General features: G+C 33.6%; 1 protein-coding gene across 1 annotated transcript in view; it reads left to right on the top strand.

Moving 5' to 3' along the window:
• The window catches only part of MPDZ (multiple PDZ domain protein), a 179,965-nt gene that overhangs the window by 54,676 nt on the left and 97,818 nt on the right, over positions 1-27,471 (top strand). The window contains exons 4-12 of the mRNA XM_012665003.1: positions 8,629-8,838; positions 9,240-9,379; positions 10,689-10,902; positions 11,635-11,763; positions 13,558-13,767; positions 16,417-16,531; positions 16,860-16,948; positions 26,205-26,388; positions 27,171-27,239. Coding sequence (XP_012520457.1) covers positions 8,629-8,838; positions 9,240-9,379; positions 10,689-10,902; positions 11,635-11,763; positions 13,558-13,767; positions 16,417-16,531; positions 16,860-16,948; positions 26,205-26,388; positions 27,171-27,239 — 1,360 coding nt within the window. The remainder of the gene's footprint in view (positions 1-8,628; positions 8,839-9,239; positions 9,380-10,688; positions 10,903-11,634; positions 11,764-13,557; positions 13,768-16,416; positions 16,532-16,859; positions 16,949-26,204; positions 26,389-27,170; positions 27,240-27,471) is intronic.

Here is a 27,471-nt window from a genome sequence, read left to right as displayed (position 1 = left end):
TGTATCATTTTTAGGTAGGCCCCATCTATGCCGATTTTGTTGAGCGTTCTTATCATAAAAGGGTGTTGAATTTTGTCAAATGCTTTTTCTGCGTCTATTGAGAGAATCATATGGTTTTTGTTTTCGCTTCTGTTTATGTGTCCCACACGTTTTGAAGTTATGTTTTTAGATTACTAAAATAGTTTAATCTTTCTACTGAATTGATTCTTTGTGAATTGTCCCTCTTTATCTCTAGTAATGCTTCTTGTCTTAAAGTCCACTTGTCTGATATTACTTGAGCTGCACCAGGTTTCTTTTGGTTGATGTATGAATGGGGTATCTTTTTTTCATCCTTGTACTTTTATGTTTGCTTTAATTTGAATCTCTGGTAAACAGCATGTATTTGGTTTTTGTTGTTTGTTACCCAGTCTGACAATTTAGTCTTTATTTAACCACTTTATATTTAATGTGACCATTGATAAATGTGGGTTTAAATTTACCATCTTTTGCTTTTCTTTTTGTCTTGCTTATTCATTTTTTGTCTTCTTTTATACTGAAGAATTTTTTTTTTTTTTTTGAGATAGTCTTGCTCTGTTGCCTGGGCTGGAGTGCTATGTCATCAGTCTAGCCGACGGGAACCTCAAACTCTAGAGCTCGAGCAATCCTCCTGCCTTAGCCTCCTGAGTAGCTGGAACTATAAGCACACGCCACCACACCTGGCTAATTTTTTCAATTTTTAGTAGAGATGGGTCTCGCTTTTGCTCAGGCTGGTCTCGAACTCCTGACCTCAAGCGATCCTCCCACCTTGGCCTACCAGAGTGCTAGGATTACAGGCATGAGCCATTGCACCCAGCCTATATTAAATATTTTTACTTCATTTTCTTCTTTTGGTTAGCAAGCTTTTTATACTGTATTTTATTATTGTTTTCGTAGTTACCCTAAAGATTATAGCATGTATCCTTTTTTAAAATTTAAAAACATTTTTAATTATTATAGGTACATAATAGTTGTATATCTTTATAGGGTACATGTGATGATGTATTGATACAGGCATACAATGTGAATTAATCAAATCAGTGTAATTGGGATATCCATCACCTTGGGCATTTATCATTTCTTTGTGTTAGGAAAATTCTAATTCCATCCTTTTAGTTATTTTAAAGTATACCCTAACTTATTGTTGATCATACTAACTTTTTTGTGCTATTAAATATTGTTCATTCTGTCTAACTGTCTGACTATAATTTTGCACCCATTAACCATCCCCACTTTATCCTCCTTTCCCTGCCTACCCTTCCCAGGCTCTGGTAACCATCATTCTATTCTCTGTCTCCATGAGCTCAATTGTTTTTCATACTTAGCTCCCACATGTGAATGAGAACATGTGCAATTTGTCTTTCTGTGCTTGGCTTATTTTGTTTAATGTAATGCTCTCTAGTTCCATCCATGTTGCAAATGGCAGGATTTCCTTCTTTTTGTGGTTATATAATATTCCATTGTGTATATATGTACCACAATTTTTTTTATCCATTTATCCACTGATGGACACTTAGGATCATTCCAAATCTTGCCTATTGTGAATAGTGCTGTGATAAAATTGGGAATGCAGAAATCTTTTCGATATAATGATTTCCCCTCCTTTGGATATTTATCCAGCAGTGGGATTGCTGGGTAATATGGTTATTCTATTTTTAGTTTTTTTGAGAAACCTCCATACTGTTCTCCATAGTGGTTGTACTAATTTATATTATCACCAACAGTGTATGAGGGTTCCCCTTTCTCCATATTTTTGGCAACATTCGTTATTATCTGACTTTTTGATGAAAGCTATTTTAAGTGGGGTGAGATGATATCTCATTGTAGTTTTGATTTGCATTTCTCTGATGACTAATGATGTTGAGCATTTTTTCATATATCTGCTGGGCATTTGTATGTCTTTGAGGGATATCTATTCAGACACTTTGCCCATTTTTTAATGAGATTATTTGATTTTTTCCTGTTGAGTTGTCAGAGCTCCTTATGTGTCATATATCCTTCATTTACATGAGTCAACATTTAAAGAAAATTTTTATTTTGAAATACTTACAGATACATAGAAATTTTTAGATATATTGTAGTGAAGTCCTATATATAATTCACCAAATTTTTCCCAGTGGTTATATATTAATAATTGTAATAAAATATCAAAATCAGGAAACTGACATTGGTACAATATGTATAAATTTTTCAATTTGTGTCATTTTTTCCTACTTATGTAGAATAGCTGTCAACATTATCAAGATCAGATCTATTTTATCACCACAGAGATATCCCTTATTTTGTTCCTTTATAGTAATTACCCTACTCTCTCCCCACATCCATAACCCTTGACATCCTTTAATCTGTTCTCCATCTCTGTAATTCTGTCATCTTAAGAATGTTATAAAAATAGAATTATAACACATGTGACCTTTTGAGATTGGCTTTTCTTCACTCAGAATAATGCTCCTGTGGTCTATCCATCTTGTGTATATTAATATTATTCTCCTATTTATTGCTGGCTAGTATATGAATGTACCTATTGAGGAGCATTTTGTTTGTTTCCATTTTTTCACTATTATAGATAAGGCTGTTGTGAACAATTGTGTACAGATTTCTGTGCGGATGTAGGTTTTTCTTCCCCTACAGTAAATATCCAGGAATGCACTTGCTGGGTTGCTTGGTAAATGCATGTTGTTCAGAAACTGCCAAACTATTTTTTTAGTAGGGCTGTATCATTTTACATTCCCACCAGCAATGTATGAGCAATCTAGTTTCTCCACATCCTCACCATTCTGACAGGTATAAAGTAATATTTCTTTGTGATTTTAGTGTGCATTTCTTTAATGGCTAATGATGCCAAGCATCTTTTATGTGTTTATTTGCTATCCCCATATCTTATTTCATGAAATATCTCTTTGTGTGGTTTTTTGCTTATTTCCTAATTAAATTTTTTAACTATTGGGTTTTGAAGTTTTTATGTGTTCTGTTAATAGATATGAATCTTTTGTCAGTTATACGTATCATTGGTTTATTTGATTCTACTTTAATTAGTACTTTTGCCACTTCTGTAAAATGCAAGGGACTTAAAATAATTATGTATTTACTCCACTCCTACCTTTACGTAATTATATGTACTTTAATTTCACATCTGTTTAAATGTCCACAAGTTTAGATTTTTTAGTGTTTTAAGGAATTCCTAATGATTTACATTTTTAAACCCTTTTTATACTCTTAAGTCTTTTCTGCAGTAGGGATCTTCTATCTGAAATCATTTTCTTTCTGCCTAAGAATTTACGTTGGAATTTTCTTTGTATAAATCTGAGGTAACTGTGTGTATGTGTGTGTATGCATGTATGTACTTGCATGTATGTTTGTGTATTTGTATGTATGTGTGTGCTATGAAAATCTTTGTTGTCAGGTATCTGCTCTCTTAGCAGATCTATAAATTCGTAATTTGCTAGGTAAGAAGATACTGTCAGTTTCTCCTGTAAGGCGTATTGACTGATGCCAAGGGCACTAACCACTTGTCTATTCAGATGCTCTCTAGTTTGGGTCCTTCTCTAGCTCATACCAGCTAAGTATGCATTTGTCAAAAAATCATTTTTAAAGCTATTTATGCCAGTTAATACTTAACTTTATAATTGTATGACTTTATTGTATAAAAATTTATGACAACAGTTTTTTTTCCTATGAAAACCTATTTAAATTCTTTTGAAAGACTATATAGATGAATTGATAAAACAATTGGTGAAATTGTTAATTCTGTTTGATCAAACTGTAAAACATTGGGGAAAGGTCTTATAAAAATCGAGAAGAATTCTTCAATGAAATTGTCTCTCAAGTATCTAAATTCTTGCTCCACCTTAAAGAGACTGAAGTATAAAATAACACCATATTATATGAGTGTGGTTTATTCAACAATGAAGGTAGGGACTTCCCAGTTTGGGGGCTATATTCATGAAGACCTTATCCATATATCAAGATATTTAGAAATGAATACACATACATTTTAAGTTAAAATAAAGTGCTTAAGTTATATATTTTTCCTTTGTTATGATTTCTGCTTTATCTGACTTTTTGGAGTATCTGAGCCAATTACTGGTTCAGACTGCATCCTGTAAAAGGGCCTCTCCTATACTTTTAAATACTGAAGGGTGTTTTAGCCTGCCCTTTCACAAAGAATTTGCAAACTTGTTAATTGACCAATTTGCATAATCTTTATTTAAGTTATGTATTAGGTAATGGCACTAATTAAAATCCATAAATTAATATATGTTTATTTACTAAGCACATAAAAGCTCTTTTTAAATTGAAATACTCAGCCAGAAGTTAAACAGAGAACAGATAATTATTTGGTGACTCTTGCTCATTTACTAGCAACTTCCATAAATTATACAGATTGTTTATCTGTATATAAAAATTATCAGATATTTATGTTTTCTTCTGTTTATTTTATATTTTATACACCATGGATGGGAATCATTAAACATTCTTAGTGTGTCTGCTATGAACAGACCTATCAAGGCAAATAAGAATCATTACAGTTTGTCAAGAGATTACAGTTTATAAAGCCATTTTAATAAACAATTATAGCAGAATCAAAAGATGTCTTTGGCCAGGCGTGGTGGCTCACGCCTGTAATCCTAGCACTTTGGGAGGCCGAAGCAGGTGGATTGTTTGAGCTCAGGAGTTCGAGACCAGCCCGAGCAAGAGCAAGACCCTGTCTCTACTAAAAATAGAAAGAAATTAGCTGGACAACTAAAAATATATATAGAAAAAATTAGCCAAGCATGGTGGCGCATGCCTGTAGTCCCAGCTACTCAGGAGGCTGAGGCAGTAGGATCGCTTGAGCCCAGGAGTTTGAGGTTGCTGTGAGCTAGGCTGATGCCACGGCACTCTAGCCCGGGTAACAGAGTGAGACTCTGTCTCAAAAAAAAAAAAAAAAAAAAAGAAAAGATATCTTTGTGCTTTTTCTTATAATTATAAATTTGCAGATTTAAAAACAAGATTTTCATATGATGGTATAATTATAGTTTTAAAATTTATTATCTCTGTAACCTTCTACAGACCTCAAGAGCAGGGGAAAGTCAAGTGGAGTCATTGACATTTGTCAAACCTTTAACAAATTAGAAGACAATTGATATTAAATACTTTTATACAATTCTCATATTGCAAGATTGTACCTGTTCTGCTCCTACTTTACTCTCGGAATGCCTTCACACCTAATTCATAATATCAGAGTTTCTACTTTACCATGAATTTCTTAATGATAGACTCTCTATTCTTGGAATGTGATTTATTCATTGGCTTACCATAGCAGAAGTCCAAATATTTTTTCCTATGCAAGCATACCATAGCCCTTAGGTCCTGGTATGTGGGATCCTCAGCCTGTCACAAATTTCATTATGCCATCTGCTTCAACCTAAGCAGTGTATCATCTGCTGGCAGACTTTACTGAAGTTGCCATGGCTGAGGATAAAAAAAAATCAATCTTGGCATAGATGCTTGCTTTTGAAAAAATAATAATTGATCATGCCTGCTGTAGATTTTAAAATAAGCATTCGAAAGGATTCCCAAAAGTTTTCTCTTAACACAGTGATCTCTTTTTTATCCATGATTATAGATAGCCAGTATAATGGTTGAATTATTGGTAACTTAATGAGTTTTCTGTTTTATTTCTAAGGATGCATAACAAACTCTTACGTATGGATTGGAGACACATTAGGAAATATTTTGATAGCTTCGGTCAGTGAATGCTCTTTACCTAATGTCTTATTTTCAGACATGATATCTCAAATGACAGTATGCTTTGTGTATAATACAAAGATGATGGGAACACCATGATGAAAAAAGCCTAGGTCATAAACTACCTATGTGTGTGACTTTGTGTAATTTTGTCACCTGTAAAATGGTACTTGGAGGGTTGTCTGGGAGATTGGATCAGAGTAGGCTTTTTAAAAAAATAGATAAACATTTATTCTGCAAATGCGTATTGAAGGCCAACTTTGTGCAAGGCACTGTTCTAGAGAATGAGGGCAGAAGAAAATAAAATAGTCAATTTCCTCCACTGGAGAATTTTACATTCTAATGTGTTTCCACTGACTGCGATGCTAAGCTCCATGACAGCAGGGTGTATGTCAGGTGGTGACAAGTGCCACGAAGAAAAATAGGGCGGGGCAAGCTCTTAGAACCTAAGGGTGGGCTGCTATCTTGGACAGGGTTGCCAAAGAGGGCTTCTTTGAGGTGAGGTTGAGCACACCTGCAAGAAATGAAGAAGTATGCATGTTGATATTGGGGGAAGGATGTACCTGGCTGGTAAAGTGAGCAGTTTGGCAGTTTGAAGAACAGTAAAGGTGAGTATAGCTGGAACAAAGTAGGTGAGGGACAGAGTGCTAGGAGATGAGGTTAGAGAGTGATCCAAAAACATCATTGATGTAATCTTTCTGATTAATAATTACAGATAAAAAGTCATATTGTGGACACCTGACAGAAATATGAAATTAGGATTGAATGTACTGTTTTATCTGTTGTTTAGATTTAACTTAGACCTCTTTATAACAGGCACACACAAGTAGTTATAGAATCTTTTCCAAAAATGGAATGATCCTTTTCATTGTTGTTACTTATGTCATTGTACCTAGAGTTAGCCAGACTGCAAAGTGTGAGGGCACAGTCCTCCAGACTGATAACTCTGCCTAACACTTCTGACGCCAACTGCAAGGAATTAAGATCCAGCTACAAAGTTAAAGGGTAAAGTACACATAAGACCACCCTCACTTCTAACACCAACTGCAAGTTTGGGCAGTTCCCCAAACCACCCTCTGATTCCATAATTCACTAGCGTGTCTTAGAGAATTAACTGAAATCTATTATACTGAAGGTTATGGTCTATTATAGATAGGGAAAGGATATGGTTAAAGATAGCCAAAGGAAGTGATGCATAGCACAGAATATGGGGTGGTTCTAAACTTGAAGCTTTCATTTTACTGGGGAAGCGTTACCCTCCCAGAATCCATATGTGACAATATGCATGGAATACTGTCATGCATTGCTTAATGACTGGGATACATTCTGAGAAATGTACCGTTAGGCATTTTGCCATTGTGTGAACATCATAGATTGTACTTACATAAACCTAGATGGTGTAACCTACCACACACCTAGGCTCTATGGTATGGCCTATTGTTCCTGTGCTACAAAGCCACACGTTACTGTACTGAATACTGTTGGCAATTATAATACAATAGTAAGTATTTATGTATATAAACATATCTAAATATTGAAAAGGTACAGTAAAAATACAGTATAAAAGATGAAAAATGGTATAACTGTATAAGACATACCATGAATGGAACTTGTAGGACTATAAGTTGCTCTGGGTGAATCAGTGAATTCTAAGTAAATGTGAAGGCCTAGAACATTACTGTACATTACTGTAGACTTTATAAACACTATACACTTAGGCTGCACTAAATTTATAAAAAAAATCTTTCTTCAGTTAGCTTATTGTAACTTTTTTTACTTTTTAAAGGTTCTAGTTTTTTTAAGCTTTTGACTCTTGTAATAGCATTTATCTTAAAACACAAACACAATATAGCTTTACAAAAATGTTTTCTTTTTCTATATCCATATTCTATAAGCATTTTCCTATTTTAAAATTATTTATTTTTTATTCTTTCACTTTTTAAAATTTTTTGCTAAAAGCTAAGACACAAATTAGCCTAGACCTGTACAGGGTCGGTATAGAGGTCCACCTTACCTCTTGTCCCACTGCAGATCCTCATAGGCAGTAGCACACACAGAGCTGTCATCTCCTACGAGAGCAATGCCGTCTTCTGTAATACCTCCTGAAGGACCTGCCTGAGGTTGTTTTATAGTTAGATTTTTTTTAATAAGTGGAAAGAGTATACTCTAAAATGATGAGAAAAAGCACAGTGGGTTTATTTATACCAGTATCACCACAAACATGTAAGTAATGTGTTATGCTGTGATGTTATAGCTATGATGTCACTGGGTGATAGAAATTTTTCACCTTCCTAATAATCCTATGGGACCACCATTACATATGTGGTCCATTCTTGACTGAAACATATATGTGACAGTAGGACAGTGTTGTAAATTCAGGAAGATCACCTGAGTTTGATGTTCAAAATTTTTATTCGGGTGTTATTTCATAGACACGTTTATGATTAATTGCCCACATGATTGAACTTAGACCCAAGGTTTGTGGCCCACCCTGAATAACAAAGATACCCCATCACTTGGGAAATTCCGAGAGTGTAGAGGTTACTTCCTAGGAGATTGAGAGAAAAAAGTGTGCTTATGGATGTAAATATTTATGTATATGTTTTAATGAGCACCCTGAATTTGAACAGGGGAGATGATTTATGGTTTTTCTGTTTTTCCATGTAATAAATAGCACTACCATCGAACATTCTTGTACAAACATCTTTGCATATTATTCTCATTTTTCTCCTTGAAGTCAATTTCTTGAAATAGAATTGCTAGATCAAAGGATATGGACATTTGAAATTTCATGTGTACTTCATTATTACCCTTCTTGTGATGTTTTCTATGAAATAGTTTGTGAAATGTCAAAATTATTAATAATCTCTGCATAACTCTTAGGTAAACATTGCAACTTCAGCAACTTCAAATATTGAATATGCTCACATTCCTCATCTCAGCCCAGCTGTAATTCCTACTCTGCAAAATGAATCATTTTTATTATCATCAAATAGTGGGAATCTGGAAGCACTTACAGGATCTGGTACTCCACACGTTAATGGGAAATCTGCTTGTGATGAATTTGATCAGCTGATCAAAAATATGGCCCAGGTAAGAACATTTCTTCCTGTCAGTTGTGATAAAGTCTATAATATCTTAAGAATGTGATCAAGTCCTGAATAATTTGAAGATTATAGTGACATTTATAACATCTGAAAAAATTGCAGTCAAAAAGAAGTCAATTTTGTAAGAGTTTAGATGCCTCAGATTTTTATTTTACACTTTTTTTAGTATCACAATTTAAATTGAGTATTATGTGTTATATTCTAGAAATATTCTTCAGGATAAATAAAATTTCCCATTCTATGCCATGAGTGCTAAAAATTATCTTTGGAAAATTTTTTTCAATTTCTTCTTTTTTTTTTTTTGAAAAAATGTAATACCACTATTAAGATGACTGTCACTGCATTGGTTGGCTTTTAATTTTATTTCTTGCTTTATTTCCTGAACAGGGTCGCCATGTAGAAGTTTTTGAGCTCCTCAAACCTCCATGTGGAGGCCTTGGGTTTAGTGTTGTAGGACTAAGAAGTGAAAACAGGGGAGAGCTCGGAATATTTGTACAAGAGATACAAGAGGGCAGTGTGGCTCACAGGTGAGAATGTTACACCGTCTTTGTTTTTGATACCACATTCTGAAGGTTTTGATCACTACGAGGTAATTCACAAAAATGATAATGGATAGAAACAAAAAAACTGAACATAAATCTGTTATTGACCAGTTTTTAGAAGTCAGTAACGTTGCTGTGATAAAAAAGCAAATACTTTGAAATGAAAATAGCTCTAAATATAGTCATGACTCAATTACATTTTAGTAAGGAAAGAAAAATTTGAGTAGAACATTATTTTCGTTGTTATTAAATGGGCTCTTTTTGATTAGATTTAAAAAATTGCTGTATTAAAAATGACCCAAGATAATTTGAGCTGTATTTTATAAATATACTCAAAATAACAATTAAATATACTTGCCCCTCAGTATCTGTGAGGGATTGGTCCCAGGACCCCTGCAGATATCAAAATCTGTGGGTGCTGAAGTCCCTTATACAAAATTGTGTAGTATTTGCATATAACCTGTGCATATCTTCCTGTGTACATTAAATCATCTTTAGGTTACTTATAATACCAAATACAATGCTATGTAAATAATTGTTATACTGTATTATTTTCTATTTATATTATTTTTTATTATTTTATTGTTATTTTTCATTTTTTTTTTACTGAATATATTCAATCTGCAATTAGTTGAATCCATGGATCTGGGACCCACAAATGCAGAGGCCCAACTCTATAGAACTCTATAGGCATATACCCTTTCATTTTTAGAAGATAGGAACATCAAGTTAAAATGTATAGGTTGATTAGGTAGCTGAAAAAAAGAGTACTTTTAAATGTGAGGGGTTGATTAGAGGTAGCAGTGGAATTACCTTAAGAGAGTTGATCACCTAGAGACAAAGCATATGTTTTAAAGAGTGGAACTCCAGGAAAAAGTATAAAAAGTATAGCAATTAAAAATAGGATTAAGGCCTGGTACAGTGGCTCATGCCTGTAATCCTAGTACTGTGGGAGGCAAGGTGAAAGGATTGCTTGAGTTCAGGAGTTCGAGACCAGCCTGAGCAACAGCAAGACCCCGTTTCTACTAAAAATAGAAAAATTATCCAGGCATGGTGGCATATTCCTGTAGTCCCAGTTTCTCAGGAGGCTGAGGCAGAAGGATAGCTTGAGCCTAGGAGTTCGGGGTTGCAGCGAGCTATGATGATACCACTGCACTCTAGTCTGGGCGACGGAGTGGGCCTCTGTCTCAAAAAAAAAAAGGGATTAAAAATAATCTGAATATACATGCCAAAGAAACTATCATTTCCTTGAGAGCTATCAGATGTCTTTTACCCCATTTTTTATCCTTGATAGAGATGGAAGGTTAAAGGAAACTGATCAGATCCTTGCTATCAATGGACAGGCACTTGATCAGACAATTACACATCAACAGGCTATCAGCATCCTTCAGAAAGCCAAAGACACTGTCCAGCTAGTTATTGCCAGAGGCTCATTGCCTCACCTCATCAGCCCCATAGTTTCCCGTTCTCCATCTGCAGCCAGCACAATTTCAGCTCACTCTAATCCGGTAAGTCCCTAAAATTTTCAAAAGGAACAGAACATATTTTTCTATTAATAGTTCTTTTTGGTTATCCCCAGGTTTCTAATTCCTGTAGGTTCTATGTACTTCTTGAGTTTTAGTCTTCGTATTATTATATCTCTTCCTAGCTTAGAATATTTATTTAATTATAATTAAGTTTCTAGCTTCTAAAACATTTACTTTTCTTTGTGCAGTTTTTCATTTGATGGCATTCCTCAAAAAAAAATTTAGTACTTTAACAAAGTTGACTTTATCTGTAGACAGATATAATCTTGACTTTGCCTTATAAATTATACAATTATATCATTACAATTAGCTGTCAGTGACTTTAATAAGTTATCTAATTTGGAATACTACTTTCAGGATTATGCAGAAGAGATTCTTAACATATGACCTTTTTTTTCCTTGATCTTTTTTTTTTTTTTTTTTTTTAGAAGTTCTACAAAAGATCTTACAAATGAGTCCCTATCTTTAACTGGTGAAATGCAGTCATTATGATGATGTATTGATAATTTTTAGAATGATTATATCAACAACAGTGACATTCTGTTGAAAGGGAAGTGTATTAAATGAAAGAGACATTGTTAGGGCTCATTATTATTTCCGAATTCAATTATTTAATTTTAATAACAAAGTGATAATCACAAAAATCTCTCCTGTAGTATAACATCTTAGTGTTTTGTAAATTTTTACAAGTTCATATACAAGCTTTATTTTTAGGTTCACTGGCAGCATGTGGAAACTATTGAATTGGTGAATGATGGATCTGGTCTGGGATTTGGCATCATAGGAGGAAAAACAACTGGTGTGATAGTAAAAACCATTCTGCCTGGAGGAGTAGCTGATCAGGTATGCAATTCCAATAGGTCTTTTATGCTATTTTATCAAGTAATATGGCTTTATCTTTTACACTTTTGTTGGAAAGAAGAAACTTTGGCCTTAGATAGTATCAAAGAAACCAAATTAAAATCTTTTGTTTTATTGGGCTGTCCTTGAAGTATTCTCTTCAACCTAGGGGAGGAATACCTTTGAAAAGGGACAGTGAAGCTGGGTGTGGTGGTATGTGCCTATAGTGGACATGGGAGGTTGAGGTGGGAGGATTACTTGAGCCCAGGAGTTTGAGACCAGTCTGGACAACATAGCAAGACCCTATTTCTAAAAAAAAAAATACAAACGATAATATAAAGAAAAGGGACAAAGATCTTAAGTTACAGTTTTAGACGATGAGCTTAATACTCTTTAGAACCATAGACTAAAACCAAGTTTATGATTTTGATTCTTGTATAGGTAGCTACCCTTTTGTTTTATGAACATAGATCATATTACAGACTTAGTCTGCTATTTTATAGTCACAAAGTATTATGGGAAAAAAACTTTATTGCTGAGGGGGAAAAAACAAGATTCAACTTGGTCCTTTAGTGATGGGTCACTGGTATCACTTTTGTATATGAAGTACAGCCTGTTTTTATCGCTTAAAGTAGTTTGTTGAAGCATTGCTATTTATGATATGTAACATTGTTGCACTATATGTGAGAAAATATTTAATACATTTATTAATTATGACTTATATTTTAATTTTACAAGGTCTACCAGTTTAAGTAACTATTGCCTGGAATATAACATTTTGTTTATAAAGCTGCCTGGAATATAACATTTTGTTTATAAAGCTGTTGTTTTGCATGTGCATTTGAGCTTAAACTAGGAAGTCAGGTTTGTCAAACACTTCCCATATTCATAAACAAAAGCCTTATTTAATGATAGTCTTGTCATTAGAATTATTAACAGTAACACAATAGTATGCAAATTTTTCTTCTTTTAAACATTAGCCAGCATTTAGCAGTATCAAATGAAATTTCCCCAGTTGACACGCTTGCTGATGTATATGTGATTCATCTTCAGTGTAGAGCTGTACTCTAATACTATAGCTGCTTGCCACATGTCACTTTTTAAATTCAAATTTAAATTAATTAAAATTAAGTGAAATTACAAATTCATTTTCTCAGTTGGACTAGCCATGTTTCAAGTCCTCCACAGCAACGTATTGCTAGTAGCTGCTGTATTGGACAGTGTAGAATTATTCCATCATTGCAGAAATTTTTATTGGACGGCTCTTGTATGGAGCCTTATAAAACTGCTTTTCACTCCCTACATCTACCTGCATTTTTATCTCACAAGGATTTCAGGTGCAAGTGAGTTCTTTTGAGACATTTATAATTGAAATGTCCAAGAATAAAATCATGATATTAATACAATAGTTTCTTGTGATTCATACCACATTTTGAGCAATGTGTATTTGCATAATGACTTCTTTTTTCATTTTTGCTTAATGGAATTTTCTTCTTTCTGTCCCTCAAAAAAAAAAAAAATCACCAAAAGGGATTTTTTATCCTTACATTTAGTAGGTAAAAATCAAAATGAAAAGTCTATATCAATTATTGATTTAAGGAATATTTGTGAATTTCATTACTTATATCACATAGTGATGCTAGGATGTGTCAGAAGACAGTTAATATTATAACATGTTTAATATTCCATGAATGGTATTTCATACAATTGCCATTTTTTATTATTCCTTTTTCTTCATTTAGGATATCTCTGATGCAGTTATCATAATCATAGTTTATTCAATCCCTTTTTATTCAGCATGGGCGATTATGCAGTGGAGACCACATTCTAAAGATTGGTGACACAGATCTAGCAGGAATGAGCAGTGAGCAAGTAGCACAGGTACTTAGGCAATGTGGAAATAGAGTTAAATTGATGATTGCAAGAGGTGCCATAGAAGAACATACAACACCTACTGCTTTGGGCATTACTCTCTCCTCATCCCCATCTTCCACACCAGAGACACGGGTAAGTAGGCAAAAATCGTTAACGTGAAAGTCAGAGAAAATAGCACTTATAGTAGATGACAGTGATATTTATGTAGAAACTGGACTTATTAATGTTCATATATTGGTGCCAAATAATGGAACAAAATTGAAACATAGGAACTTTCTTGTACTATTAATATTTTGTTAATTAGGAATAATGTATAAAACATGGAAAATAGTTTGCTTAAAAATGCTAGATTATTATTTTCATTTTTATCTAAGCAGAGCATTTATGAGGATAATGTTTTGGAGTATGGATAAAATTTTAATAATACTTGAAACATTTAATTCTATCTTTCTCTCAATTGGAAGGCTCTCTGTAAGATGGGTCACAGTTCTAATCATTTTCTATCAACAGCTTTCTTTTTTGTGTGTTTGTTTTGGATGTGTGGAGGTTGAAGAGTCGGGGCAGGCTTGGTGGGAGTGAGTAAGGCTTACTAAAACTTTTCAGCGTCATTGTTTTAAGATATGTCTTAGAACTGTATCAGATTTGTAATGAATAGTCATTATTCTTGACCCAGTTATATGATATTTTTAATAAAAGTTATGCTTTTGGTTTCATAACAGAAGTTTTATTCATAGGCATTGCATTCCATCTTTGTCCTTAACTTTATGTGAAAAAAGCTAGAAAATTTCAAAATTATTGGAAAATAGTGGCTATCTCAGCTGGTTTACAATTTACCAGACTAAAGTGGATAAAATATCAATAAAATGATTTTATCAAGAAATCTTTTAAACGTTTAAGAAGAGAATTAGACCTAATTTCTAGATAAGCTATATAGCAAATACAAGTCCTGTATTCCTTTGCTATAGTTGTAAAAATATTCAAGTTTTTTTATCAAAGTTTTTTCTATGTAGTTGCTACAAATTCTTTTTTAATATCCTGACCTCCTCCACAAGTCCTTTAAAACTTTATTAGAACACTTGAAATTTCCATGATTCTGTTGTTTTTAGGATTGAGTTTGGTTGCTATTTTTTGCAAAGAGAAAAAAGAAAGCTTGTTTATGAAACTGTTTAAATGGCATTCTTTTGTGGTAAACAAAACATTGTATTCAGCGATATATAAATGAATGCAATACCGAAAACCACTTGATGTAATTGAAAGCTTAGAAAAATATCTATTCTGTGCATATCATCATTTCTGAAGCTTGTGCCCCTTTTAAAACCATTCGATAGTCAAATTGCCACCCTCTAAAATAGCACTCGCATAAGTCTTATTAAAAATAGAAAACACATTTGTTTCAATTGAAGCAGATTTCATCCTGTCATTTTCTTGTAATTATCTAAACTTTAAACTTTTGCTAAGTTTGCACAGATAATTATGTGCAGTGAAAAAAAAATAAAACTTTACTGTAAAATTATATCTCATTTAAGTGGACTATCAGTGAGATATAGTCAGAGTCTGTTTAAAGAAAATTAGAAAATATTAGCATGCAGTTCCAACCTGCATGTCTCTTAGAATCCATAGCCTTGATTTTGTTGTGCTCTTCTTACGGTTCTTTGTAGAATCTGCTGACACCACGCTAGTACATACTACCAATAGCTTATTGATGACTTGTTGTACCAGTCCACTAATGCTTAATTTTAGGGAGCTTTGCTCTTCTGTCCAACATGCAATTAATAACAATTCTACATGTTAGAGAAAGCTGATATCTGAGAAACTCACTTTCAGCTATCATTCCAGGAGTGAAGAATGCCAATGCAGAAATTCATACTTTCCTTATAAATAAATGCCTTTTCATGGTAAAGGCTGAATTTCAAAACAAATAAAAGGACAACTTAAAATACTTCCTTGGTGCATTTCACTGGTTTTCAAAATAGGGCACCAGCCTATTAATAAAATATCTGCAGGATAGATTAGCTCATATTCATGTTGTTAGAATCGACTATAAATTTAAGATAATAATAGCAACTAACATCTAGGCACTATGGTCCCTATATTCTCCTAGGGATTTTACATACTCTGTATAATTTAAGAGCAAGGGCTCTGCAACCAAACTGTCTGGATTTCAATTCTGCTTCTACTAGATTGCTAACTCTTTGTTCTTGGATAAGTTTGTATTCCTTAGGGAGATACAGTAATTGTACTTACCTCATGGGTTTGTTATAAGGAATAATGAATTAAGACAAGTCAAGTGCCGGTTATATAGACATTGCTCAATAAGTTGTGGCTGGACTGGTTGTTGTTATTCTTTTCCTGGTAGATGTTTTCTTTCTAGATTAAGTGACAAAGCTAGATTTGAATTTGTTGATCTGAATTCAAAACTTGAGTTCTTTCAACTGTACTACCTCCTGACTTCTTTAGAAATGAAGATGAGCCATTTCTTAAAATAAAATTTGTTAATAAGAAATTATTTGATTTTTAAAATTTAGTATATACAAACAGTAATATATCTCTCTGATAAGAAGATGAGACAACCTTATTCCTAAGACCTTCCTTTCTGAGCAAAAATGTAACTCTCAGTCTATGTTATCACTATTGAAGGAGCAATCTCTACCATAATTCTCTTGCAGAGTTCACTGACACTTTATTATATCATATTATTCCTAAATTAAAGCTGTGGCTTTTTGAACTTATCTTGTTTTTTAACATGTTTATTTATCTGTATAGTTATCAATTTTATTTTAGGTTGATGCTTCTACTCAGAAAAGTGAAGAAAGTGAGACATTTGATGTAGAACTCACTAAAAATGTCCAAGGATTAGGAATTACCATCGCTGGTTACATTGGAGATAAAAAATTAGGTACTTTAAAACATTAATTTTTTTTTAAACTTGGTAATTACATTTAATATGTAGTATATTATAAAATAGTGAATCAACATTATGTGTTTTCAGATTGCCGGGTAAACTGGTTGAAAACTTCCTTAAGAATAATTTGATGTAGGTGTCCCTGATATTGTATTTAAGACACACAAAACAATTGTCTTATTCTCTAGCCTAAGTTTCTACTAGAGGTTTTGTTTGTATCACTTGCTGATATATATTTATTTAAAATTAGGACTTCATATTTGGAGAATGGAGGATGGATATTCATTGTAAATAGTGCAAAATAACCTATTTCTAATCTTAGAACCTTCAGGAATCTTCGTAAAGAGCATTACAAAAAGCAGTGCTGTTGAACACGATGGAAGAATTCAAATTGGAGACCAAATTATAGCAGTAAGTTACATACTTAATAATACTTTTTTAATTTTCATGATTGAAAATTGCATTCTTCTAGTTTACTTAATTTTGAGAACTACAGTTAACTTGGCACTAATTTTAAGTTTGCTTTGGTGACTTGAGGCTCTCATTACTATAACCCTTTTTATTATTTTGTGGAAGTAAAATAAAAGCATTGGATAGAAGCTTTACTCATCTCAATTCTAAAGGGGAGACTTATTTCTTGAATAATTTCTGATATATTCAATAACTGATTGTAATGAATTTGATACATTAATATTACACTTTTCCTTTACTTATAGATGCTCCAAAGGTAAAGACCAGATGTCATGGCCTTTAGTGTAATGGGATCTGAATTTAGGATGTGTTCATTTTTTTTTTTATGATACTATTATTGTTGACTCCATGGCCAAGGCTTCTTTCAGCCCTAAAAATATAAAAAAATGAAAGAAATAAATCTAATTAGATCAATCCATCATTGTTATTATACTAATATCAATATGTTTTGAACATATCGCTATTCAAAGCAGTGTATAAAAGATTACAACTTTCAGTTCAGCGTTCAGTGGATACTGGACTCCCCAAACTGCTCCCTGAAACACAAATTCAAGAGACCCTGCACCAAATGCTTCCTGGTCAAATAAGTTTAGGAAAAACTGCATACAATATGGTCCCTTAGGGATTCGCAGTACACATTGAAAAATTGAAGACTGAGAAATCCTGAAGTAGAAAAACCTGTTTACCCTTTTAACCTCAGTGTTTCTTAAACTTTTATGGGATCTTTCTTTTCCCGAACATGTATTAATATTATTTGGAAGACATCTTGGGGAAGGAATGCTAATTAATCTCAATAGCTATTTGTTTCTTCCTAATTAAGTGTCTTTTGTCCTGTTGGGCTCTTAATAATAGTAAAAAAGTAAAATTTTAAGATAGAGGACTCCTTGTTCATAGCAGTATTATTATTCACAGTAGCCAAGACGTCTATAAATGGATAAACAAACTGTGGTATGTATATATACACACAATGGAATCTTATTTAGTCTTTAAAAAGAAGGAAATCCTATCATATGCTACATCATGGATAGACCTTGAGGGCATTATGCTAAATGAAATAAGCCAGTCACAAAAAGACAAAACTGTATGATTCTACTTATATGAGGTATGGAAAGTAGTCAGACTTAAAAAAACATAAAGTAGGTGATTACCAGGGAATAGGCATACGGTAATGGAAAATTATTCAGTGGGTATAATGTTTCCATTCTGCAAGATGAAAAGTTCTGGGGACCTGTTGCACAACATTGTGAATATATTATACTTAATGATACTAAACTGTACACTTAAAAATGATTAAGATGGGGCCTGGTGCAGTGGCTCACGCCTGTAATCCCATCACTTTGGGAGGCCAGGGTGGGAGGATCACTTGAGCCCAGAAGTTTGAGACTAACCTGGGCAACATAGAAAAAAAAATGATTAAGTTGGTAAATTTTATGTGTTATCTACCACAATGTTTAAAAAAAGAGAATAAAAGAGTCCTTTATCTCTGCCCTTTGAGTCTACATTGCAACTCCCTGAGTCTTCTTGGGTTTTGTTCTGTGAAACTCCTACCTACATCTGTTCACGTTGAAATCTAAAGATCAAGTTGTGTTTGCCACCTTATCTGACTATGTGCTGGAAATGAGCTTCCGCTGTGTATCTCTATTTTACCATACAATGAAAATTAACCACTGTACATTTTTTATTTTTGGGGAAAGTGAGGGAAAAAGAATGAATAAATGGGGAGTCTAAATCTATATCTGATGCTGAATTAAAAATCAAAAGTATAGCTAATTCTTTTCTTCCTAGGTTACCTTATTATCCATTAGAAAGCTTTTTAAAAAATTAACTTTACTGAAATATAATTCACATACCATACAATTCACCTATTTAAAGTGTACAATTCAACAGCTTTTAGAATATTCAGAGAGTTGTGCATTCGTTACCACAATCGATTTTAGAACACTTTCATTACCTAAAAAGAAACCCCATCCCCATTAGCAGTCAGTCCCTGATTTTTCCATCCCCCCTAGTCCTAGGCAACCACCAATCTACTTTCTGTCTCTATAGATTTGCCTATTCTGGACATTTCATGTAAATGGAATCATATAAGATGTGGTCCTTTGTGGCTGATTTTTTATTTAGCATGATGTTTTCAAGGCTCAGCCATTTTGTATCATGTTATCAGTTCTTCATTTCCTTTTATTACTGAATAATATTCCTTTGTATGGATATACCACATTTTATTTAACCATTCATCAGTTGATGCACATTTGGGTGATATCTACTTTTCGGCTGTTATGGATAATGCTGCTATGAACATTTTTGTACAAGTTTTTATGTGGATGTATGTTTTCATTTTTCTTCAGGATACAGTTAGGAGTGGAATTCCTGAATCTTGTGATAAGTCTGTGTTTAACCACTTAGCAAGCTTTTTGATTCAGTTTCTTTACCTACAAAAGTAGGATAAAGAAACTTCCCTTGTATGATTTTTAGGAGAACCAAATGAGTACTTTATTTAAAATACCTGGTAGCAGTTTAATAATTAATCAGATATTTATTGAGGTCCTAAAGTGATTATATATTTGAGAGTCTCACAATAGCTTCCCTTCAAATTTGTCATTATTTTCATTCTTATGTAAGTGGACTGTCAAATATAATTCTTCTTAGGCAAGGTCAGTGATGAAGGAAATCGTTGGCTCGAAGGCAGAAGTATCCTTTCTCTGAATTGTTTTCTTGCCTTCAGTAAAATCACTTGTCTTCACTGTCGTCCATATTCTGATTTTTAATTTTAATTTTTAGCAACATTCTCTTACTACAAAGTTAGAAGCACCTCAAACTCTGGGTGAGCATCATGCAGTGCTTTTGGTCATGCATTAATTTTATTGGAAATATCACCATCTTGTGGTCTTTGCAGATATTTTTAGTAAAGTCTTTCACACCCAGTTGCATTTTCACAACTGCAGTCTTTGTCTATTTGTTCAATTTTTGTTTGGACAGCAGCAGCTATTGGAACCATAATCTATTATTTCTTAGTATTTTGAGGAAGTGTTATTTTGTAACTTAAAACAATTTTGTTATATGATTCCTGTTTCACAAATTGTTTTACATAGTGAAACCCTAGGGTTTCACTATGGGTATTACAGGGGCAGGGAATAGAGCAAATGTTTCCTTTTTTTCATTTATGTGTTGGTATTCTCTGTAACAATTATTTGAGAAAAACAGTTGTTTTTTTTTTTTCCAAAAAATTTGGCCAAACTTGTCATTAGATAAAATCATATACTCATTCTTTTTGCTTCGATAGTCTGTGATCGATGCTAAAAGCTGTATGGAATCATGATAAAAATTTGATAAAAACTATTAAACAAACATATAAATAAGGAAAAGTGTCAAATGTTGCTTTTGATATTCTGTGACTTTGTTAATAGGTTTCAAGTTCTCTCTTAATACATATAGGCTGTGTTGGAGGAGGGCTTAGCAGGCTAGGTTGAATGTGCTAAGGGGCCAGATTTTGCGAGTTGTTCCAACTAGTATTTCTCCGCTGTAATTGTTCCTGTTAATTGTGGTATCTACAGTGCACATTATGAGGATGTTAAATTTTTTCTTCTTATGAAATAGTGCATAGGCAATTTGCTGTCATTGTACCCAGCTCCACTACATATTTGTCTGTGGTACTGTTGGGTCTGAACTGACCTCTTGACTCTCTTCTTGTGATAAAGAAGGACCAGAGCTAACTGGGGCCCCTGCTTTAGGCTTCAGTGACTTTTGCTCATATGTTGCGTGGATGTGATTATATTGAACAAAAACTGCTCTCATAAACTCTTTGGGATTTTATGTTTTTTACTTGCTTCTTCACTCTTTTAATAATAATATCAGCTCCTGACTATCTTTCCAGTAAAATGTTCTATGCACTGTAATTCTGGGAAAGCAGGTTATTTCCATATTACAGATGAAGATATTGAGAAATTTGACCTGAAGTCTAAGTTTAAAAGTCCATGACTGTTCCATTATAGCAATTTCTTCTGTGCTAGTACTATCATCTGACATTTGGTTAAGGAATACATTTTGAAATCCAAGTCATCAAGTTTTGAAGTTAAAGGAAAAAATGCATTCTTTTCTCTATGTATTTTAAGTTTATTGGTATTAAATAAACAAAACCATTCACATTAGATTTTTCTTAAGGAAACTTCATTTTTAAAAAGTTGAACGATAAAAATCTATTGCAAATGAAAACCTTGCAGCCTAAAGTTCTGTGCATTTTAAGAATTTTCATGGAACCTCAACATTGAGATTTTTGCTGGTTTTTCTTTGCTTTATTATCATGACAGTAAAAACACATACATTTATTTTAGATTAATTTTTATCTTTGAGGTTTAAAATCTTATAAAGTATAAAATTTTAACATGGTTAAAAAACTTTCTCATAGAAACCACTAATAATAGTTTATGGTTTAAGATTTATAAAATTTTTGTATTGTTATAATTAAATAGTATCATATTTGTCTGTACCTTTTCATTTTTTGTTTTACTTAAAAATTTACCTGGGAGGTGTAGTCTTTAAGCACATATAGATCTATTGTGATACATTTAAGCAGCCTTATTCATGGACAGTTATATTGTTTACAGTTGTTAGCTGTTATAAACATGTTATTACATACTACTTTATATATCTTCTCTTTTAAGGACTTGAAGCATTTGAATTTAATTTTGTTGCTGTAATAGTGTCATTTAGATTTGAATTTTACTTATTTTGTTGCTTAGCACTGGATCTTGTATGCCACAATTTTCTTACTTTGAATTTTAAATCTGATTAATCTTTCATTCAGCTAGAGTGTTTTGAGTAAATCTTACAGGAAGAGAACGTGTTGATAGACTTTCTAAACTTTTTATGTCTATCTCTGTTGTCTTCTTATACTTTGACAGTTTGGCTTGGGATAACAGATACATTGGACAAGGAGGATTTAGCGGATACAATCTGAAACAACTTTAAAAGTCTTGTCATCAATTGCTCCTTTTAATTTTTAATGGGGAAGGTACTTCCCTTTCCCCTGAAAGAAATCTTAGACAAGTCCCGTGACTTAGGTTATTCTTAGAGAATAAAGTATCCTGTGACCAATCAAAATCACCAAACACAGTTCCAGTTTAGTAATTAAAATTTTTCGTACTAAATAATAATCTAATTTTAAACTACCCCCCTGGCCCATTGGAAGCCTGCTACCAACTGATGACTTACTTAGGGATATGGAGTGTACCACCCAGCCTATCTTTCTCCACCTAACTTTTCTTTTACTCCCTCACCATATTGTGGGTTTCTGTGGTGTAAAGGGCGCAAGAACAAAGAGAAGGAAGGAGAAGGGGAAATTTTGTCTTTTACTGGTACTGCTGTAAGATGGCTTTGTGCTCCAGGAGTCTGGCAAATGTTTAAAACTGACTGTCTCTTAGGGTTCCTTCTTGGGCTCTTGGGAGGTCTGAATTGAGATTTATTTGACTTAACTTTCCATGAATGATAGAAGATGGATTTTTTTCATCTAGCTGACTCTTCTTGCCCTTGGCCCCTGGTTTCGTAGAGGTCTGTTCTATAGATTCTCTCTTTTGGGTCCCATCATTCCCTAGAGGTACTCAAGTGGGTTTCAAAATGACTTGAACCTGGCTTTCTTATGTGTGTGGTCCTCCTCTGGTCTACATCCAAAGTCAGGGCATTGAGCAGGTCCCAACATTAACAGCAAATTTCTCTTGCTCCATTGTCAAAGCAGCTAAAAGTCCTCTTGCTTATCCTCTTGATGGAGTTAGATACAATCTACTGCATCCTCCCCTACTGCGGCTCTTCTGACTTGAGGCCAAGCGGGAAATACCTGAGTGGGTGGGGTGGGGACTTAAGCACCCTTTTCTCTTAAAAAAAAAGAAAAGAAAAAATCTTGATCTTAAATTTTTCCTAACCTTTAACAACCCAGCCCTTTTGTGCCTTAAATAAGTGTGAATTATAGTTCTTTACCAACTAAAGTGCTGCTTGGTGGCCCATTTCGCAACTCACTTTGGTATAGGGTATCCGTAGTCATAGCATCTCAACCACAATTTTCATTTTCACATATATTACACCAGTTATAGAACTCTTTGTTAGTAATTTCTTTACTGCAAATTCTGTAGGTAACCTGATCATTCTCTCTTTGCTGCCTAGAGGCTAATAGATTTTTTCTTTTGATCTTTGAAATACAAGAATTTTATCAGGATACATTCAGATCTTAGATTTTTATTTCATTGATTTTCTGTTTTTTCTGTGCCTCTTTGATTTGTAGACTTGGCTAAATTTCTCTTCTTTAATCATTTCTTTGATTATTTTTTCCCTCATTTTTTTTCTTGTCCTTATAATTCCTTTCACAAGTGTGTTGGATTTCCTAGATTAGCCTATGTGTCTCTAGTCTAATTTATCTGATCATTTTTATCTGCTTCTTTTTCTCTGAGATATTGGGAAACTTGTATGATCCTGTCTCCCAGTTACTTATTTTATTTTTGCAGTATTTAAAATCTTATTGACTGCTTTCATTGTAACAGTTTTCTTTTTTCTTTTGGTAAATATTTTTTCTTCTTTGTAACTATAATCCCTACTCTCATAAATACAATGAAATCTAAATTATTTTGAATGTAAGTTTCAGGAAATGTCTTTTTTACTGTTCGCTGCGATAACAATTTCATAGGAAGATACATGCACTGATGTTTTAGTGTGCATACCTTCTTTTGGACTGTGGTTTTCTTATTCCATATCCTGTTACCTTTGGTCATTCTCAAAAGGAGCTGTGCTCATACAAATAGGAGTTAAAATGGGTTCTACTGGAGATTTGTGTGGGTTTTGTCCAGATGGTTTGGGTGTTAATAAAACAAGAAGGAAGGTGAAAGTTTAAATTTACTGTAGTTTCTCTTGATTCATTTGTAGATTAACAAAATAGAGAGGAAACCAGTGCTAGAGCATCACAATGGGGAACTTTGCCTCTGTGTATCAAAGGATTTGTTTTCTGTGTTTGTCGTATAGCCAGAAGTTAGTTAGAGTTGTGTATGTGTGTGTACACACATGTGTGGTTAAGGTGATTTCATTACAAGTAAGTAATTCTGTGCTGCTGCATGTGCCCAGTACTTGGTGTATTTTTTGGAGTTACTGGTTAGAATCCACGTGTGCCATCTGATTGCCTCCTTTAATGAGAGGGTGGTGTTTGATTTTTACTGAAGTTTGTTATTATAGATCAGACAAGCTATTCCCACACATATGAAAATTCATCTGGCCTGCCTTCCATCTGGTCATGTTCAGACCATTTCTATTAGAAATTATTCCAAGTTACTGGTGTAAGGACCTTTGTCCTTTGGTTTCCAGTTTTGTTGCAGTATTTTCTCTGTTATGTTTTGCTAATCTTTCCAAAAAGGAATCAGCAGGGTGGGGCTAGTGGGAAAAAAGAGAGATTCAGATACCTATGTTCAAGTTACCATCTAGCTCAGATGTATCATACAAGATTTGAGGAATCCACAGAGTACGAGATTATCATCTAGATTGGGGAACTCCAGATTTTTGATTGAATATCCCCATTAGTAAAAATAACCACTCATTTCTTCCTCTCTTTCCTCTTCTCTATATATTCATGTATATGTTGTTATATATTCTATATATATAATTAACATAGACATATATGTGTGTGTGGGTATGTATACACACACACACACTCATACATGTATTTGTAATGCAAATGAGTTTTTAAAATGTTTAATTAGAAGTCTTATATTCTTCTAGAAATCTTTGCAGTAAGGGTACTCCATTTTGGGGACCACGGATCTAGATCTTATAATTCTCATTCATTTAGTAAATGTTTGAGTGCCTACTGTAGCCAGCACTGTGTTTAAGAAAAGCATGACACTTAGCCGTTTTATAGCCATTTCACAATTCAAAGGAATATTAATGATGTTGAATTTCAACATTGAATTTATTGTTCTACTTTTCCAAACTTTTTACTGTGATTTTATGAATTTTTAAAAATTTTGTGTTAAAGTCTGTGTTTATCTATCCCAAAAGGTAATTTGCTTTATAAATAAATCTTGGACATATCAGCTACTGGCTCTATACTTTTATTTGGGATGAATAGCTACTGTGCAGACAGCGCTGTGTTTTGGTGACACTACTGTAATCAAAAATGACATAGAGCCTGTTCTTGGAGCATACAATCATAAACCACATAATGACAGAAAATGTAAAATTAAAATTTTGAAAAGTACTATGAGGGAAAATGGGTAAAAGGGGGCTTTGACCACAGTCAAGGACATCAAGGTAGTTTAATTGTGAAAATAACTATTGAACTAAAATCTAAAGCAACTATAGATGTTTTTTAAGTGAACTAATAAGAAAAAGCATGGACTAGAGTGAGCTGTCCAGAGTCCAGGCTGAGTGAACAGGACTTGCAGAGACCCCGTGCCATGCTGCAGGTTTAGAAGAATGGAAATAAACCCTCTGTGGCTGGAGGGCAGAGAGTAATGGGCAGCATCATGCAAGTTGGGGTTGGTGATGGTAGGTGATAGTGATGATGGGAGGTAGAGACACTTGGAGGATTTGGAGCATTATCCTAGGGAGTGTTCTATGGAAGGAAGAGTTGGGGTGATATGATCACATCTGTATTTTGGAAAGATCACAGGAAAATTTTCAAATGTTTTATCATTTGTGAACTAGAAATGGTGAAAATCACATATATTTTTTGAAGAGACAAGGAAATGACAAGGATATAACAAGGAAGGCAGTTTTATTGTCTTTGTTTTTTTCTTTTTTAAAAGGCAGCATAACTATGATTTGGGGATACATCAGTGCTCTCAGTGAATGCTTTCATCACTGTCTTCTGTATCTTTTTATCCTGCATAATTCTGGTTTCCAAACTTGACTGTGCATCAGGATCACCTGAAGAATATAAAAGAATATTTTAAAAAGCATAGAGCCTGGGCCCTACCCTGGAACAATTGGCTCATAATTCCTAGAAGTGGTATCTCAGAATATATGTTAAATAAGACAAACAGAACCCTCCCAAGTTATTCTGGTGCATTTATGTTAACTGTCCCCAAACAGGTTAGAGTATTATTGCCTTTCCGCCAATTAGGGGAATACTCATTCTCTATTCTTTTCTCACTGACAAGTAGTAAATATGCATTTTGTGAATTATTAATGCAAATATCCATTTATTTAACGTGTCTTTTTATCACAGGTAGATGGCACAAACCTTCAGGGCTTTACTAATCAACAAGCAGTAGAGGTATTGCGACACACAGGACAAACAGTGCACCTGACGCTACTGAGGAGAGGAATGAAGAAGGAAGCTGAGCTCAAGTCCAGAGAAGATGTCACAAAAGATGCAGATCTGTCTCCTGTTGATGCCATCATAAGCAAAGGTAATGTCGTATTAATCTGGTTTTCTATCAGACCTTTACATTTTTTCTAATTCTGAAATAATTTAATTAAAAAATCGTTTTTATCCTCAACTACTTATTATGAACCAAGTAGAAAAAGGAAGTTTAATAAATTAGGATTAACTGGAAGCAGAAATATGCCCATAAACTATAGAATGGATTTCTGAATAAAGCAGATTTCTATCCTATTCATCATTATCACCATTTCTCAATTGGAAACATGCAGAGTCATTTACTTTTCTGTTCCTGCCTTACTTCTGGATGCCATTGCAATGTTCTTTAGGGGGACAGTCTTCTACCTGGACTATTTATGTGAGCCCCATGATAACTCTACATGCCCAGCTTTTCCTTGAAGGCATTGAATTTACACATTTAGAAATATCACTCATAAGCTGTTTTTAACGTGAATATCTCTGTAAATGACTGCAATCTCCATGTAGCTCATTGATGGAAAGGTTTATTGGTAGAAGTCAAGCTGTTGGCTGGAAAATGCTGTTTCATTTTTAAAACTATTGACCATTTTGATGTTTATGCCATATATTATTTATTGTAGTACCAGGAGATGGGGAAGCGAATCACAGGAGAAATGTGTTAACTTCTTTGTCTGTTAGCAGAACTTTCCTTTAAGTACATATCGTTATTGAGAAGTTTATCTCCAAAAAACAGACTCTCATCTGGGGGTTCAAATAAATATAGTGGATTTCGAAAAATTCAAATGCCTGAAATATTTAAGATGTAACTACTAAAATATTTTTATCTTTAAGAAAATTGTGAAAAAGATGAAGATTCTTTGTCTTTGAGGAGAAACACCAACATATTAGCAATTGAAGAAGGTAAACACCTAGAACCTAGTTATTATGTTGTTCATTGTTTTTTAAGAGAAATAATTCTTGCAAATGTGATTAAGCCTCTATGGATATACTGTAAGTTGCTAAAATAAATATCTTTCAAAAAAGAAATGCTTTTAAATCCCTATTTATAAATGTGACTAATTGCTCTTATAGATTAAAATGGTTCATTTATAGCTGGTATATTTTCTTGCTGAGTCAGTCTACTCATTTGTCT

This window comes from Propithecus coquereli, unplaced genomic scaffold, assembly GCF_000956105.1.
Source record: "Propithecus coquereli isolate 6110/MARCELLA unplaced genomic scaffold, Pcoq_1.0 Scaffold95, whole genome shotgun sequence".
Taxonomy (NCBI): Eukaryota; Metazoa; Chordata; class Mammalia; order Primates; family Indriidae; genus Propithecus; species Propithecus coquereli.
The sequence above is the reverse complement of the archived record's forward strand: the minus strand, read 5'-3'. Positions and strand labels throughout refer to the sequence as shown.